This window comes from Aethalodelphis obliquidens, unplaced genomic scaffold (genome assembly GCF_003676395.1).
Source record: "Aethalodelphis obliquidens isolate GAN/ISIS:26980383/991018 unplaced genomic scaffold, ASM367639v1 scaffold44, whole genome shotgun sequence".
NCBI lineage: Eukaryota > Metazoa > Chordata > Mammalia > Artiodactyla > Delphinidae > Aethalodelphis > Aethalodelphis obliquidens.
The window spans coordinates 14,500,646-14,517,103 of NW_020837988.1; the positions used below are offsets into that span (position 1 = coordinate 14,500,646).

At 57.6% G+C, this 16,458-nt stretch overlaps 2 protein-coding genes across 4 annotated transcripts; both read left to right on the forward strand.

Moving 5' to 3' along the window:
- The first annotated feature begins 2,749 nt into the window (after positions 1-2,749).
- CD79B (CD79b molecule) lies at positions 2,750-6,282 on the forward strand. Of its 2 annotated transcripts, none has more exons than XM_027081203.1 (6): positions 2,750-2,892; positions 3,534-3,584; positions 4,605-4,916; positions 5,123-5,241; positions 5,507-5,548; positions 5,670-6,282. In XM_027081203.1, the coding sequence occupies exons 1-6, from the start codon at positions 2,826-2,828 to the stop codon at positions 5,766-5,768; spliced, it is 690 nt and encodes a 229-aa protein (XP_026937004.1). In that variant the 5' UTR covers positions 2,750-2,825; the 3' UTR covers positions 5,769-6,282. The 2 variants fall into 2 exon arrangements, with proteins under 2 accessions (XP_026937004.1, XP_026937003.1); XM_027081202.1 differs by having other exon boundaries at positions 2,767-2,892; positions 3,531-3,584.
- A 1,564-nt stretch (positions 6,283-7,846) lies between these two features.
- LOC113606647 (somatotropin) lies at positions 7,847-15,646 on the forward strand. Of its 2 annotated transcripts, XM_027081205.1 has the most exons (6): positions 7,847-11,371; positions 12,337-13,938; positions 14,194-14,354; positions 14,558-14,674; positions 14,909-15,070; positions 15,346-15,646. In XM_027081205.1, the coding sequence occupies exons 2-6, from the start codon at positions 13,791-13,793 to the stop codon at positions 15,544-15,546; spliced, it is 789 nt and encodes a 262-aa protein (XP_026937006.1). In that variant the 5' UTR covers positions 7,847-11,371; positions 12,337-13,790; the 3' UTR covers positions 15,547-15,646. The 2 variants fall into 2 exon arrangements, with proteins under 2 accessions (XP_026937006.1, XP_026937005.1); XM_027081204.1 differs by having other exon boundaries at positions 7,847-13,938.
- Positions 15,647-16,458: the final 812 nt, after the last annotated feature.

The following is a 16,458-nucleotide window of genomic DNA, read 5'->3' on the forward strand; positions in this document are numbered from 1 at the left end:
GTTCCTATTTCAGAATCAAGACCCTCCCCCAGTTATCAGTCCTACGCGCCACCTGCCTGAGGGTGAACCTGAGTCCCTTCAAGGCTCACGACCGCCCTATGAAGAAGGTATTATTACAATTATTTCTGTTTTACCCAAATGAGGAAACTTGGTCTCTGAAAGGTTAAGCATGGGTGTTGCTTAACAGGGGTGCCGTTGACATGTGAGACAAGGAAATTCTGCTGTGTGGGAGGCTGCCCCTCCCACGGCAGGGTCTTCCCTGCCCCCTGGCCCATGAATGCCAGAGGTGTCCGTTGGTCATTTGACCTTGGCAATGGCCCTGGAGCATTTGTGGGGCAGGACCACCCTGCATTGAGAAGCCCCAGGTGACTTGAGGCGGCTTCCCGGTCTCCTGCAGGGTCAGGATTCACACCCCAATCCTTCTGCGCCTGCAGGTCTCCCCTGGTAACAACAAAACAAGTAGCGTCAGTAGGCGAGGGCTGGGGGGAGGGGCAGAGGTCAGAGCCTTTCTTTCCAAACTGAGGTTCTGTCCTCTCCCACCACCCTCCCAGGGTTACTGGGGGTCCCTGTCCTCTTGTTCCCCAAACCCCCAAGCTCCATGTCCCTTCTCCCTACACCCCCATCTCTTATTTTGATGCTGCCTTCCTGGAAAGGTGGGGTGAGGGCTGCCTGATGTCGGGGTGCACAGCCCAGGGCAGCCGGGGGCAGAGGCAGGAGTGGGCTTACGAGGCCTCCTGTTCCAGGAAAGAAAAAGGCGTCACAAGCCCCGAACAGAGCTCAGTACTCTTGTCCCTGGGGAGGGAACAGCATGGCCCCAACTGTGACAAATAACCCTGCAGGCGGTGGGGCCCCCATTGCCCCCACCCACTCCTGGCATGAATGGGAATGAAGTCCAAAGGACACATCTGCATCCCTGCCCACGGGAGACGCAGATGTGCATGTGCTTGGAGGACACCTACTGCGCCCCCAACCTCCGTGCCCCCTAGAGTCACCCTGGGCCGCAGGCCCAGCTCCTGAGCAGCCCCACACCACACAGCTCGGGAGCACACCCGTCTCAGCAGCTACATGCACGCGCACACACACACACACACACACACGTGTGTATCCCAAGCCTTCTCCATCTTCCCCCCAACTTTGGGGGACGCTAGCCCCAAAGCTAACCAAGGCTTCCATCACCAGGGGGTACTTTGCTAAAGGAAGAGACCCCTGGATTTTCCCCCATTCCTCTGGGGGAGTCTCCAACCTCCCCCACCAGGGGCCCATGGTCCCCAAGCTGACCTCAGGTGATGTTTATATTCCTGGGCTGTTTGTTCTGTGAACTGAACATCTGACACCTTTTCAGAGAAATGTGTTTGTTTTTTTTTTTTCATTTGGAACATCTGGAAACAACAAGAACATCTGGGACTGCCAGGAACGAGCTGTTCCTTGGAGGGAAACTTAACCCTCCTGTCCCCGCTTTCCACAGCTCCAGTCCTGGCCTGTACTCCTCGGGCGTGGGGGTGGGGGTGTGGACCCCACCATCCCAGGTGAGGCTTATGCTCAGGACTGAGGGGGCAGCACCCAGACCTCTGTCTTCCTCACCACCAACCCTGGCCTAGGAGGTGGGTCCATGTCTCCCTGAACCCAAACAGACCTGCCAGCAGCACAGGCTGCTTGAAAACTGGCAGGTGGTAAGGAAAATATGTAGGCAGAGGACACAGGATTTGCATCTTCCTTCCCCTCCTGGCAGTTGGAAGAAGACAGAGAGTGAGGGGCCAAGAGAGAGTAAAGAAGCTTCCATAAAACATAAAATTCAAGAGTGGGCTCAGCTGTGGGGCTGAGGGATGCAAGCCTGCCATGTGCAGCTGTGCAGGTTGTGCACTGCACAAGGGCACCTCCCCCACCCCGAGCCCCCAAGGGATGAGGGTTGTGTCTGATCCAGGGGCAGGGGCACAAAGTTGAACTTAGACAAGCTCCTAGACTTATGATTCCATCCACCACTCTGCTGACTGGCGAGACAAAGCCAGAGATCCTTTTTGTTTCAGAACCTGAAGACTCCCCCATACTAGCCTCCTGTCCTCTGCCCGAGACCCCTGGAGCTGTGGATAACACTTCAGTGCCCTGTGAGTCCCCTGATTGCTGAGTGGTGGGTTTTCTCTAAGCTGTCAACACCTAAGTCCACCTTCTCTGGCAGCTCCCAGAAAACTCTCCCACCAAGTGAGGGAGGGGCCCTCTCGCCAGGTCCTGGACCAGATCTCCCAAGCGGCTGCTACTCTTGGCCTGTTTTTTGCTCAAGAACCGCTGTGGTTCCTTTCCTCCCCGGGGTCAAATCTCCATCAACCCCCAACATGGCCACCTGCACTCCAGCCAAGAGGCTGTGCTCTGGGCCCATAGCTGCCCGCCAGCACCCCTGCCTCAGCCTTCCTGGGTGCCCCTCTTCCCACAGGGTGTAGGCTGGTCCAGGGTGGAGAGGCCGCGCTCGCATTCATCCACAGGACCCATGTGTATTCAGCTAAGTGTGAGGTGGGAGGCTAGGGGGCCCCAGGGCACGGGGATGGGGTGGGGACGCAGAGGCCGCCGCCACCCGGGGCGTCCACCGCGAACCCTGCCGTAGTGCCCGAGCTGGGGTGACCCTTGAGCCTTAGCAGCACAGCTGACAAAAGAGCCTGCCCTCCCCCAGGGTCCCCGGAGAGCTGGTGCCTCCCCTGGGTCCCAATTTGCATGGCAGGAAGGGGCCTGGTGGGGAAGAGGCGGGGAGGAGACAGGCTGCAGCCTGGGCAGTTACACGTTTTCCCCCCAGGAGCCTCCGCTGTCACGGGCTTGGGGCAGGAGACGGAGGGGTGAGCATGGCGGGGCCGGCGCTGTGTCCCGGGCTCAGCAGCTGGTTGGTGCCTCTGCTGCTGCTCCTTTCAGGTACGGCCCGAGCCGAGAGGCCTGCTGGATCCGCTGTTTCCACTGGTTCTGTCCCCTGCTCTCTCGTCCTCCTCCTTCTGTCTCTCACACTTTTCTGCCTCCTGTCTCCCTCTGACAGCCCTGGGGACCGGGTCTGTGGGTATCAGCCATGCTGATGGCTCAGGGCTCCGCGGCCCCAGCCCCTCTCCCGCCCGGAGGGTGTCAGGCTGAGCTGGGCCTGAGGGGTTGGTGGCTCTGACCGCAGAAGAGCTAGGCCCAGGAGAGAGAAAGAAGAGTGTGGTTCACCCCCAGGCCGTGGAGGGCACTGCGTGGGGGGCGGGCAGTGGAGAGCTGCCCCCAAGCAGACCTGGGACAGGCGTGTTCCAGAAGTGGTGCCCTGGTCTGGAAGGTGGTGGAGCCCTCCAGCTGTAACTTCCCTCCCGTCTCATCCAGGCACAGCTCAAGGTCAAGGGCAGAAGGGGGGCTGGGAGTCGGATCTTCTGGTGACCCCACCCCGCTCTAGTCTCTCCAGAGCAGGGCTGGGGGAGAGCTGAGGGGTCTTGATGCTGATGTCCTGGGCGGGGAGGAAGTGGGTCTGGGAACGCAGGGGTGGGACAACCAAGTCCCAGTGACCGGCCCGCCCACTTCCTCCCACCCAGCAGGTGAGACGGTGCTGGAGGCCAAAACAGAGGCGCTCTACCGGAATCCCAAAGGTCAGCAACTTCCCCCGCCCATTCTGGGGACAAGTATATCTGTGTCCAAAGCCGGTCACTGTCCTGTGTGCTGTCTCATGGTTGCCCTTGTGCCCTTGTGCCCCCTGGGTCTCCCCACCCAGGACTCCCATCCCCAGGCCTCCTTAGGGTCGGCCTCCCTCTGTAAGACCTGGCTCTGAAGTACCTCCAGTCCCCCCTCCTCCGCTGTCATCCTCATTAAACATCAGTGCTCCAGTCCCAGCGATCTGGGGCAGCGCCAAGCCCAGGGCTGGAGTGGGGGCCAGTTGGAACCCCACTGAGGACTCAGGCCCATTCTCCCTGGCTGGGGAGTTGGGCTTAGCCCCGGCAGGAGACCGTACCCTCAGGGACCCCGACAGGTCGCAGGGGTTCCTAGGGGACCACTGACTGGGAACCAGGCAGGAGGGAGGCTTCTTGGAGCAGGTGGGCGGGGACATCATGGCAAACTGAAGAAAGAAGGCTTAGGAATAAAAAGAGGAGCAGGTCCACACGGAAGCGGGGAGGGAGGTGATGGAGGAGAGACGGCCAGGGGATTGATGTGGGAGGCCTTGACTGCCAGGCTAAGGATTTGCGGGGTGCCCCTGAGGATTTCGGGTTGGTGTGGGTAGCCCAGGGCAGGGAGAGGTGAGAGCACCAGGCCAGGCTGGAGGCTGTGCTATGGGCCTTCTGGCCTCATGGGGTGAGGCTGGCATCGGGCTACTGTAATGGACATGGAAAGGAATCAGAAGGTTCCAGGCCCTTCTAAAGGAAAATCAGGCGGGAAGGGTGGGCCATCAGGAAGGGGCGGGGTCCGGCGGCTTGGCCTGTGGCTTCTCACGTGGCTCTGGCTCTCCCACACCTCTGCCTCATGTCTGACCCACATCCCGAGAAGCAAGGACAGACAAGGGGGCTGAGCCGGGGGTCAGTGCTGCCCAGGACGGGGGCCCACGGCCGAGGGCCTGAGTTCGGGCCGACGGTCAAGAGGAAGGAGCGGGATTTTAATCCCAGCCTTGGCGCCCACAGGAGGCTCGTGTTCCCAGATCTGGCAGCACCCACGTTTCGTGGCCAAGAAACGGGGCTCCATGGTGGAAATCAAGTGCCGCCTGGAGGACTCCGGCAGCGTGAGCTGGCTCCGGAAGCAGGAGGCGGACTCAGAGGCCAAGCTACTCCTCCCCGAAAAGGGCCGCATCCTCCAGACCCACAACAGCAGCGAGGCCACGCTCGTCATCCAGGACGTCCAGTTCCCGGACAACGGCATCTACTTCTGCGAGGTGGAGTGCTCGCAGAGGCCCCCGAGGACAGAGCGCGGCTGTGGCACCGAGCTTCGGGTCATGGGTGCGTGCGGGGCCCGCCCCCCAGCCGGGGAGGAGAGCGGGTGTGCTCGTGGAGCCGTCCACACCCACCCCACCCCAGCCCGGACCAGTAGGGGGGCCGCAGTGTGGCGGTGACTGTGGCCCTCGAGCACCTGGGAGAGCCGCTGAGAAGCAGGTCCTGAGGGGCGCAGGCCTCACCGCCCCCGCCCCCGCCCCGCCTCCCCCCAGGGTTCAGCACCTTGGCGCAGCTGAAGCGGCGGAACACGCTGAAAGATGGCATCATCATGATCCAGACCCTGCTCATCATCCTCTTCATCATCGTGCCCATCTTCCTGCTGCTGGACAAGGTGACCCTGGGGGCCGGGGAAGCAGCCACGGGGCAGGCCGGACACGGGCAGGGTCTCCATCTCCCCAGCCCCAGAGCCTGCCCATCGATTGACCGATTCAATCACTCCTTTATTCATCAGCTGTTCTCGCAGAGTGCGCCTCACCCCTGACCCCTGACCCCTGACCCTTCACCCCGGGCCAATCTCCCCGGCCCTCCCCAGCCTGGCCCAGCAGTGGATGGGGTGGGGGAAGCTAACACTCTGCTCTCCGTCCCTCACCCGCCAGGATGACAGCAAGGCCGGGATGGAGGAAGATCACACCTATGAGGTAAGGAGTGGGGTGGACCCCGCAGCTCCCGGGGCCGTGGGGGGCAGGGGGGGCGCTCAGAGGCCCCATCTGTGTGCGCTCAGCGAGTGGCCAAGGCCTGAGCTCTGCTCCGTGTCCCCAGGGCCTGGACATTGACCAGACAGCCACTTACGAGGATATAGTGACGCTGCGGACAGGAGAGGTGAAGTGGTCGGTGGGTGAACACCCAGGCCAGGAGTGAGAGGCCGGCCCTCCCCAAGCCCCTGGGCGTAGCCCGCTGGGCCCTCACTGACTGCTTCAGAGCCGCCCGGCTCCCAGCCCATCCCCTTTACCCTGAACCCCCTGTCCGCCTCCAAAGCTGGCCCACAAGGTCCGCCTGCCCCTCCAGCCCTTGGTCCCCATCTCTTGCCAAAGGGACTGGAGCGGAAGGGCCACAGGGCAGTGATTTGGAGCAGGGAGTTCTCTGGGGCTAGACTGGACCCAGCCTTCTGGGGGTGCTATGCGGGGATCCATCCCCTATTCAGGACGGGGAAGGCAGAGACTTGCCTGGAACCTGCAAATGGACTCAGAACGGCCCGGTTTCCTGTAGAGCCTGGGAAGGGCCCTGGCCCACCCGCATGTGGCTGCAGCTGGGCCACCGAGAGCTTCATCCCTCTCCCATCCTCTCCTGCTCTCTCCTGCCCTCGCCCACGCCAGGGGGCTGCTGGCCTTGAGCCCTTTCTCCCACGGAATAAACAATGTGTCTTGAGAAATGACACACAGGCTTGTGACATCTGTGGTTATGGGGTGGATGAGAGTACCTGTTTGGGCGCAAATCTTTGGGCACCCATGGACCCATGGGGTGTGAGGAGGGACGGCTGCCATGGGGCTCAGAGCCCTCTCCAGGGCTCACTCACTGCTTCTCTCTGACGGCCCAGTTGGGACCTGTGGCCATGTCTCCCGTTCTTCCCCTGCTCTCTGACCCTAGTGGGGCCCCGAGCAGTGGAGAAGGGCTGAATGGACTGGCCCTTCTTCTCGGCGGGGATACCCTCACCCTGCCTTCCCTTCAGCCGACAAGCAGCACTTGAGTCCTGCTCTGTAGGGCAGAGGTCTTAGCCCTAGAAGAGTTTGCCCTCCCCCACCCACCCCAATCCTCTTGTCCTTTAAGACCCTCCACCTACAGGAAGCCCTCCCAGAGTGCCCAGTCCCTGCCTAATCCCTGTTTGGACCCTGGCCTCTCCAGCTCTGGCGTAGCTACTACCTTGTGCTGCCCATACCGGCCTTGTTCTCGTTAAATTAGAAGCTCCCTGAGGGCAGGGTTTCCCCTGACTCCATCACACACCCCCTTGTCCCCTACCAAGCCTGGATATTTTTTAAAATTTGACCCAGAGCTATGCAAGAGAGATTCCTAAAGTGGGAAGCTCTGTGGTGGTGAAATCTGGGCATCCTTAGGTAACCCCTTCAGGCTTTCCCAGCACAAAATCAGAGGCAAAATGGCCCCCAACCTGCCAGCTGTGGGAGCGACAGAGAGCAGCTCAGGGCTGGGAGCTGAAGTGAAATTAACCTCTGTGTGCAGAGCCAGGCTGAGCTCCACTTCCTGTTGACCTTGGGGGGACCCCAGAACACCTCTTTGCCATGCATGCTCTGGATTCAGATGGGAGAAATCCCTGCCCTCAGGGAGCTGCCAGTTTAACTGGAGAACCAAGGCCAGCATGGGGGGACCAGTGAGAGCAGCTCCCCCTGGCATTCCAGGTGGGGCAGGTGGCCAAGGCCCCCAAGCCTGGGGTTTCAGGTCCATCTCTGCGTCGCTCAGCGGTGCCCACTCAGAGCCAGGCAGGGCCAAGCCGGGGCGGGCCTCCTCCCTCCCTGGTGTCCGGGCTGCCAGAGGAAACTGGCTTGTTTTGGCATCTGTCTCCACTGAGCTGCAGCCCTTCCTCTCCTGCTGCTTTGCATAGTGGCGCTAATTCTGGCCTCGACCTCCACCAGGGACCCTGGGCAGCCGGCTGGGGGTGGGACAGAGCCTTCACTTCTCCCCCCCCACAGCAGGGTCTTCCCCCTGCTTGGGGCTGCCCTGAATCTGGGGAGGCCTTGGCTTTTTTGAAAGACAACTTAATATCTTTGAATAACTGAGTTTCTCTAATGCTTTGAAGTACTGTTGGCAGAGAATCATCTGAGCAGGGAGGCCTGCCTCGACCACCCGACACCCACCCCGCAAGGGCACTGCCTTCATGGTTACGATGTAGAAGCACTCCCTGGTCCGTTCTTCTGTCTTAGAGGCTTACGCTACAGGTGTCCCCATGTCCAACTTATGGGTCCCTGGCCCCCAAAACTGACAGGCAGCGGAAACAAAGCTGGGTGATGCTGGTGGGGGGCGATGAACGTCTCAGATCTCGCTCGCTTTATCTACAAAACGGGAATCATAAATCTTATCCAAAGGAGCTGAACCAGATGCTGGTTTTTAGAAAATTACCCTACAGTAAAATTGACTTCGTTTTCTTTTCATGAATTTTAGATTTACAGCTTTGTATAACCACCACCACAACCAAGTTACAGAACGTGAGTCAGACTCTTTTGCTGGGTCCCCCAAATATTTATATGTTGAGAATCTCTTAACTGCCAGTAAGATTTTCTTGAACACCTCCATATTCCTTTACATGAGCTTGTCCCACCGTGACCCTGGAAGCGGGACAGCTGCATCCCAACTTTAAAAATGTGGAAATCGAGGCCCAGGGAGATGATTACCATAATTGGCCAAAAGCCACACACAGATCTTCTGACTCCAAACTCAGCATTCTTTCTACGACATCACAGCTGCCTCCCTCGAAGGACCCTGAGCCAGAGCAGGAGGAGAGCCATAGGGAGAGAATCCTGGGGCAGCTCTGCCATCGCCCTTGTTCACAAGTCGCAAAGCCCTGAAGGCCCCACTCCTTCCTGATAGGCCAGGATATTGAGTCACTGGGCCATCCTTCCAGGAGTCCAGCTCTGGGCCCCTCTTCCTTTAGAATGCAGCCCCGAGGGCCCTCGGTGGGCACATGCCCTGCTGCCCACTGGGGGAATCCAGCCCTGTCCCCCGGGGCCTGGGGTAAGCACAGGCTGGTTCCTCCTCCGTTCTAGCTTGACTTCCGGCCCCCTGGCTGCAGGTGTTGCTAGGCCGGGGGTGCTCTGACCCAAGGGTTTGGGTGTTTTTCCAGCAGAATTGGAGATTAGAGAAAAACAAAACAAAACTCGGAAAGCTGCTGCTGTTTGGGTGTCACTGGACCCCCAGCAGGTGGGCAGCCGGCTCTTCTGCAAAGGGCCTCAAAGGCCATCCAGCCGGGGGACCAGGGACTCTGGTCCGCGCATGCTCTGCTCTCTGCAGGCAACCTCAGCAGCTGGATTCAGAGCCCACATCTGTGAAGTTTCTGGATTTGTATCTGCTCTCCAGGCTGCGCCTAGTTACGGTGCCCTCGGGAACTGCTATTGACTCAGGAACACACAAAACCCAAAACCAACAAACCTGCCACTTGGGGACACCTCAGCGGCCATCTCCCACTCCAAAGCCTTTACCTGGAAACTTAGGTGACTCCACAGAAAACAAAAATTAACAAAACTGAAACCCTGAATTCACAGTGTAGTTTGTTTAAACACATTTAGACAGATCCTAATGCACAGATCAAATTAATTAAAAAAAAAAAAAGACATCGTTCTCTCGGCCCTAAGAGCATTTTCTCACATGGCAGGTGTGGGCGGGCCAGATGCCTCGTGAGGTCCTGTTTGGGGCTCGGGTTCTGCAGGTTGTGGGTCTGTGTGAACATCTGTGTGTGCTCACCCTCAGCATGTGCATGCTGCCCTGTCTCCTTTTTGCATTTAAATGTGTTCAGGTACGTATTGCTGTGCATGGCAAGATCCCGTATGTTCATTTTTTCTGTACTTGTTAGGTTAAATTCATTCTACTATGAGGAGAACATCAAGACAAGTCATGGCCTGTCTTGCCATTTCTGGCCGGGGGGCGGGGAATATTTGAGTTCTTTCCTTGGCACTGTCCTTGCATCCATTCAACCCACTTAGCAGATGCTTGGTGAGCTGCTAGGCCTGGGATGGTGCCAGCTGCCAGGTCCCCCCACTCCCCAGAGCTATGCTCTCACCTCTGTATCTTAGCTATTTCTCTCATGGTAGTTTTCACAATGTGAAATTTCTGTATACATTCTATCGTTCTGTATTTATTTGTTTGCTGTTGTCTCTCCTGTAGACTGTAAACTCCAGCAGAGAAAAGATTGTGCCCTTTGTTCACGTACGTATAATGAACTGGTACAATACCTGGCACATGGAAGGTACAACAACTGCTTACTGAATCAGTTAATGCAGGAAAAAGAGAATGAGTGAATGAGTGAAGAGACGAAAGGCGTGAACCCAGCCTCAAAGGGCTTACATTCCCTTAAGGGGAATAAGATGTTCACAAACAACCACAGAATAAGGTAGGAGGCAGAAGTTATTTCCAGCTGACAGCACCAATCAGGAAAGCACCTCAGACTTCCCACAGCTGCTGGACACACCCCGGTATTATTATATTTCTTTTTCAATGGGCTTGTCTCCCTGGGGAATAAGCCCCCAAGTGGAAATTGCTTAGTAGGTCCCATGATGTAGATTGTTTTGCTCTTCTAGAGTGTTCAGAGATCCTCACCTACTGTAAACAACATCCCCATCAACCCACAGGAGTGCCTGCCCCCATCCTGCCCCCCCACCCCAGAGCCCTCCAAGGCCCTTCCTCCATGCTTGAGCCCTCTGGCAAACTCAAGGGTCCGATGAGATAAAGGAAGTGAAAACGTGATGTACACTGAAATGTGCAACACAAATGTGAAGGATGATGTGGCTTGGTTCATTAAATCGGGCTCCATCGAGTTGTTTTTTTACTGCCTCTTTTCTTGGTGTCTGTGGACCTCACTCTGGGCTGAAGCTCCTTGCATTCAATTTCCCCCAAGCTTCATTGAACATCTTCTGAGTGGGGACTTGATCCGGCCCTGCTAGCTTTGCACTGAGGATAGTGCTTCCGCGCCCAGCGGCGCCACTGTCTCTCCTAGATGAAGCTTCTAAAGAGCTCGTTGTGGCGGGAAGACTGGGGCCTTGGGCTGCCGTCTTTTAAGAGCTGAGAGACACCTGGCAAACTACTTGTCTCTTCGAGCCTGAATGTCCTTGTATGCATGCACCTCCCCCTCTCCGCATCACTCAATACAGTGCCTGGCACATGGCAGGCACTCAGAAATGTTGGTCTCCTTTTCCACCTCCCCCTGGAGAAGCCCTTGGGAATCCCCACATAATAGTCTCTAAAAACATTGACCCAATGAGCTGTGATCAACGCGGTCATCAGACTCATGCTGGAATCAAAGACAAAGTGGAGCATATCCTGGGGGCAATCCCAACCTCTGGCCTCAAGGAAAGCAGGACAGAGCTAGAGGTGGGAAGCATGGACCTCAAGTGACCAGGGGAGAATGGAAAGAGCTGCCCCCAGTCCCTCTGTGGCTCTCCCTAAGACCAGGCAATCATGACTCTAAACAAGGAGATGGCCCCGAGCCGCGTGGACTTGAACCTCAGAAGTGCTCCTGAAGCCTGAAAGAGGCCACTTTCGGATCAAGAGTAGATCTTTGAATTTCCACAATAGGTACGGAGAACCCCAGAGATGGTCGAATCTGAAAATACGAAGGGCTTCCAAACACACTGAAATTCATGGATTCCAAGCTAATGGAGGATTCATCCCGAACCCTTCGAGGATGACCCCGGAGATGCTGATCACAGCCTCTCCTCACTGGCCACCGTGCAGAGGCCATTGTGGGGCAGCCTCTGAATCTGGAGAAGCCAAGGGTCTGGCCCCAGGTCGTGCCCCAAGAAGGGGTGAGTGACTCCCTAGCAAGAACACGAAATCCCAAGTCTAATTCAAAGTTTATCTTTTACTAGCAATGAATTATGTATGTGTCTCCATCACTAAAGACCCTGGAAAAGACCTTTTCTAGACTAGAGAGAAGGGTCACCAGTATCCACCCCCCACCCTCCAGTTCTTCCCTCTTTGGGTCCGATGGCTGCCACCGTGGTCACCTTTAATAAAGGTGTATCCCGGGGGTCCCCAGAATCCTGTGGGCCAACCGGAAGTGGGTTGGTGAGAGGAGACTCTCCCCTGCTCTGGCTGGTCCCACCTGTTCTTGGCAGTAACCTGCCTGGCAGGGAGCCTCAGCCACACCTCACCTGTGCCCACCTTGTGTGGCTCTCGAGTGGTCCCCAAGTCGGTCTCCTGCACCCTCAGTCCTAGGGGAGGCCTGAGCTTCTCCTGTGGTCCACAGTTCACATACTAGTCCCCCCAGTATTAGCTAGAAGTCTGTCACGAGAGGTTCCACTTCAGTGTCCCTTCCCCCAGGTGACCTAGAAGGAAGAAGTGGCGGGGGACACAGGAGGCTGTGTGGGGCTTAGAGACCCTCCTCCACTTCCTGCCCGGCTCCTCCCCTTTGGTGGCTCTGGAAGGAGAGGAAAGGGGTGTCCTCACCTTTCCTGTGGCCCCATCTTCCTCAGAGCCTGTTTCTTTAATGACACTCCCTTCTAGTCCTCCTATGGTCGTGCCTGGGGACAGTTCCCACAGGTCCCAGTGCCCTCCGTAGCAGATAAAGAATCAGGGGCACGGTCGGGCGATGGTTCAGGAGCGATGAGAGAAAAGAGAGCTCTATCTTCTGGTCTTAAAGGGGGAGATGGCAAGGCACAAGCACGCAGGTTCTGGACCATGGGGGTGTGACTTTTCAGCATTGGTTGGCAACACTATAACCAACCACCTCTGGAAAGTTTTGCTCATTCGTTCGTTTGTTTCCCCACAGGGCCAAGTGCTAAATGTTCTTCGACTCAAGGGATGGAAGGTTTAAACGGAGGCCAATATGTTCTTTCCTGCTCTTATCTTGGGGGACTATTTGACGCTGGTGACCTCCAGATGCTGAAATAGCCCCAACTCTGGGCACCAGGAGGTGGCAAGCCTGCAGCCCTAGCCTTCCTGACCCTGGCCTAGCCCTGCTATGGGGTCTCCGCCATGCACCCCATGTCTCTGGGCCAGTCTCACCTGGAAAATGACGGACAACAAGCTGACTCTTAAGGGAGGACAAAATGAGGCAAAGGGACTCTTGTGATTAGGGGCAGGACGCTTGTGATCAGAGGGATTTAAACGTTAAAAAACAGAGTGGCGCCCACCCAGTCCGCGTTGAAGAAAGGGCTTGGGGTGCTGCAACGTGGGAAGAGCAAGGATTTGGAGATCTGCTGCCTTGGCTGGGGTAGCTCATGTAAGTAAGCCTCTCTGAGCCTTGGTCTCCTCCTCTGTAAAATGGGGTGATAATACTTCCTTCACAAGATGGTCCTGAGGGTCTAATGTGAGGGCTAAGCATGGGCTTGCTCTTCACAACCTGATAAGCTCTAAACAAATATTAAAAGGAGGAGAAGAAAGACGGGGAGGAGACTGCAATGACTGGAGAGGGCATCTTTCTGGGTGCTGTGCCCAGAGCTCCAGTGCTGGGGGTGGGACTCAAGTCCTCAAGGGCTCTTCCAAATTTGAGATTCACTGACCGTGACAGGGCTATGGGAGGAAGCAGTTGTAAGCAGTGTCTGTTCCCGGGATCTCTGTGGCACATCCAAGGAGCAGGGACAATGCCTCAAGTTTTGGTCCTTTGCCCTATCCACCTGGGGGAGCCCCTATGCTCCGGCAAAGGGGAGGGCAATGTGTGGGGCTGGAGCCCTCTAGCGGTCAGGGTTAGCCCTGCATCCAGCTACCTCAGGCTGGATCAGGCGGCAGGAGGATGGTGATGGGGCAAAGGTGGAATCTGTGCCCAGGAACCCCAGAATCTATTGCTATCCTTGGCCCCCTTCTCCCAAACACACATTCTCTCTGGTGGATGGAGGGCAGCTGTTCAGGGAGGAGGAAAGAGGTAGAGAGTGAGGAAGCATCCACATAGCTCTCAGGGTACCTCCATCCTGACGTAGCCCCCCTTTAGGGGACCAGCTTGGGCCCTCCTCACCCTGGGGGACAACCCCGCAATGACACCCTGCCACAGTGTGCCTGGACTCGGGCTACTCCCTTCTGCTACCTCCCCCTTAAAAAGAGGACGGATTGGGTTGTCTCTCAAGCTGAGACTCTGTGCGTACAGCCCTCGGGACAGGTGACAGCGGAGAGGGGAAGATGACAAGCCTGGGGGACATGACCCCAGAGGAGGAGCGGTAACAGGATGAGTGGGTGGGGGTTCTAAATTATCCATTAGCCCAGGCCCGCCGGTGGCCTGTGCATAAATGTATGGAGAAAATAGGTGGGGGCAGAGGGAGAGGGAGAAGAGGCCAGGGTATAAAAACGGCCCACAAGGGACCAATTCCAGGACCCCAGGACCCAGCTCCCCAGACAGCTCAGGGTCCTGTGGACAGCTCACCAGCTGTAATGGCTGCAGGTAAGCACCCCTAAAATCCCCTCGGGCTCGGTGTGTACTGAAGGGTGATGGGAGGGCCCTGCAGAGGGACGGGGGCACTAACCTCGGGCTTTGGGGCTTCTGGATGTGAGCACAGATATCTACCCCCAGACACGTGACCAGGTTTGAAATGTTCTCATTCCCCGGGGGGGGGAGGGGCGGTGGAGGGCTGGCAGGGGAACCAGGCCTCTTGCTCTCTGGACCCCTCCCTCTCCGGCCCTCCTTGTCTCTCTCTAGGCCCTCGGATCTCCATGCTCCTGGCTTTCGCCCTGCTCTGCCTGCCCTGGACTCAGGAGGTGGGCGCCTTCCCAGCCATGCCCTTGTCCAGCCTGTTTGCCAACGCTGTGCTCCGGGCCCAGCACCTGCACCAACTGGCGGCTGACACCTACAAAGAGTTTGTAAGCTCCCCAGGGACGCATACTAGTGGCGGGTGGCAGGAAGGGCTGAATCCGTGCCCCCTCCACTCAGTGGGAGGAAACTAAGGAGTTCAGAGGTATTTTATCCGAGTGAAGATGCTGTCATAAACGGAGGGGGGTTCCTAATAAAGCAGTGAGGAGAACCGCGCAGCAGCCTAGACCCGGGCGTGTGTTCCTTCTCCCAGGAGCGCGCCTACATCCCGGAGGGACAGAGATACTCCATCCAGAACACCCAGGCTGCCTTCTGCTTCTCGGAGACCATCCCGGCCCCCACAGGCAAGGACGAGGCCCAGCAAAGATCGGTGAGTGGCCACCGCGGACCGAGGAGCAGGGGCCTCCCTCATCCTAAGAAGGCTGCCCCATCTCTCAGCATCGGGCCTTGGGCTGTCTTCTCCCCGAGGAGGTGCAGGGTGGTGGCTGGTGGCGGAAGGTGACGGATGGCGGAGGGAGGCCCGCGGCTGCCCCCCTCCCCCGCCCCCGCCACCGACCTCGCGCGCCCACAACCCACCACCCACCACCCACCCATCTGCCCGCAGGACGTGGAGCTGCTCCGCTTCTCGCTGCTGCTCATCCAGTCGTGGCTCGGGCCCGTGCAGTTCCTCAGCAGGGTCTTCACCAACAGCCTGGTGTTTGGCACCTCGGACCGCGTCTATGAGAAGCTGAAGGACTTGGAGGAGGGCATCCAGGCCCTGATGCGGGTGGGGATGGCGTAGTGGGTCCCCCAGGCTGGGCCCACGCCCGCCCTCTCCTGGCTTAGCCGAGGGATGGGGGGCTCCCGTGGGCTGGGGGAGAGAGGTGCCTGCTCTCTCTGTGGCAGTCCAGCCTTGACCCAGGAGAAATCTTTTCCCCGTTTCCCCTTGTGAGTCCTCCCTCCACACCCTTCTCCAAGCCTGGAGGGGAGGGTGGCAACTGGAGGGGACGGGAGGCAGCCGCTCCCAAGGGCTCCCTGTCTGTCTCTCCCTCCCTTTTGCAGGAGCTGGAAGATGGCAGCCCCCGGGCTGGGCAGATCCTCAAGCAGACCTACGACAAATTTGACACAAACATGCGCAGTGATGACGCGCTGCTCAAGAACTACGGGCTGCTCTCCTGCTTCAAGAAGGACCTGCACAAGGCTGAGACGTACCTGCGGGTCATGAAGTGTCGCCGCTTCGTGGAGAGCAGCTGTGCCTTCTAGTTGCCGGGCATCTCTGTTACCCCTCCCCAGTGCCTCCCCGGACCCTGGAAAGTGCCACTCCAGTGCCCACCGTCCTTTCCTAATAAAACGAGGTTGCATCACATTGTCTGAGTAGGTGTCATTCTGTTATGGGGTGGAGCGGGGCAGTACAGCAAGGGGAGGGTTGGGAAGACAAACTGCAGGGATCCTCTGGGCCCTATGGGAACCCAGATGCTGAACGATAATTGACCCAGGTCTTCCTGGGCTAGAAAGAAGCAGACACATCCCCTTCTCTCTGTGACACACCCAGTCCATTCCCCAGGTCCGTAGTCCCAGTTTGCTGGGGACTCATAGGTCAGGACCACTCCCCTCACCCCACCCCCAAAGTACTTGGAGGTGTTTCTCTCTCCCCCACCAGAACCACAAGACCAAACCTAGCCCCCAAGGGTGGGAAGAAATAAAAGCAAGACAGGCTATTAAGTACGGAAGTCCAGAAAACGCCTCCAACATGTGAGGAAATCATAGAACTACCTTTGTGCAGAAATTTTAAGGTGAATACACGTTCAGCCCAACCACCCTTGGGAAATGGGAACAATGCAAAAATGGCTTTGGAACAAACAGAACCAGAACGTTTGGGATCTGAATTGGGGCAAGGGACGTGGAAGAGAGACTCTAAATTGAGGGTTGCAAATTCAGCGCCAACAGGTGCCAGGTAGGTACATACATAAGTAATAAGGGCTGCATGTGAAGGGGGAAATAGCAACTAGCTCTCAGCCTGCTTGTGAGGGATACAGTACAGAGGGGTGAGGGCCAGAGCAACCTAAAGAACTCAGGCCCCAGCTAAGGATGGGGCCCATCGGCCTTGCCAAGACTGCAGGAGCAGTGCTGCCAGACCTTCTGATTCTTCGAGACAGACAGGACATCCAGACTTTC

Coding starts and splice junctions, on each gene's coding strand:
- LOC113606647 (XM_027081204.1), top strand. CDS start 13,791: ATGGAGAAAATAGGTGGGGGCAGAGGGAGAGGGAGAAGAGGCCAGGGT. Junction 13,939..14,193: donor ACCAGCTGTAATGGCTGCAG/GTAAGCACCCCT, acceptor GTCTCTCTCTAG/GCCCTCGGATCTCCATGCTC. Junction 14,675..14,908: donor ACGAGGCCCAGCAAAGATCG/GTGAGTGGCCAC, acceptor ATCTGCCCGCAG/GACGTGGAGCTGCTCCGCTT.
- CD79B (XM_027081202.1), top strand. CDS start 2,826: ATGGCGGGGCCGGCGCTGTGTCCCGGGCTCAGCAGCTGGTTGGTGCCT. Junction 2,893..3,530: donor TCTGCTGCTGCTCCTTTCAG/GTACGGCCCGAG, acceptor CCTCCCACCCAG/CAGGTGAGACGGTGCTGGAG. Junction 3,585..4,604: donor GCTCTACCGGAATCCCAAAG/GTCAGCAACTTC, acceptor TGGCGCCCACAG/GAGGCTCGTGTTCCCAGATC.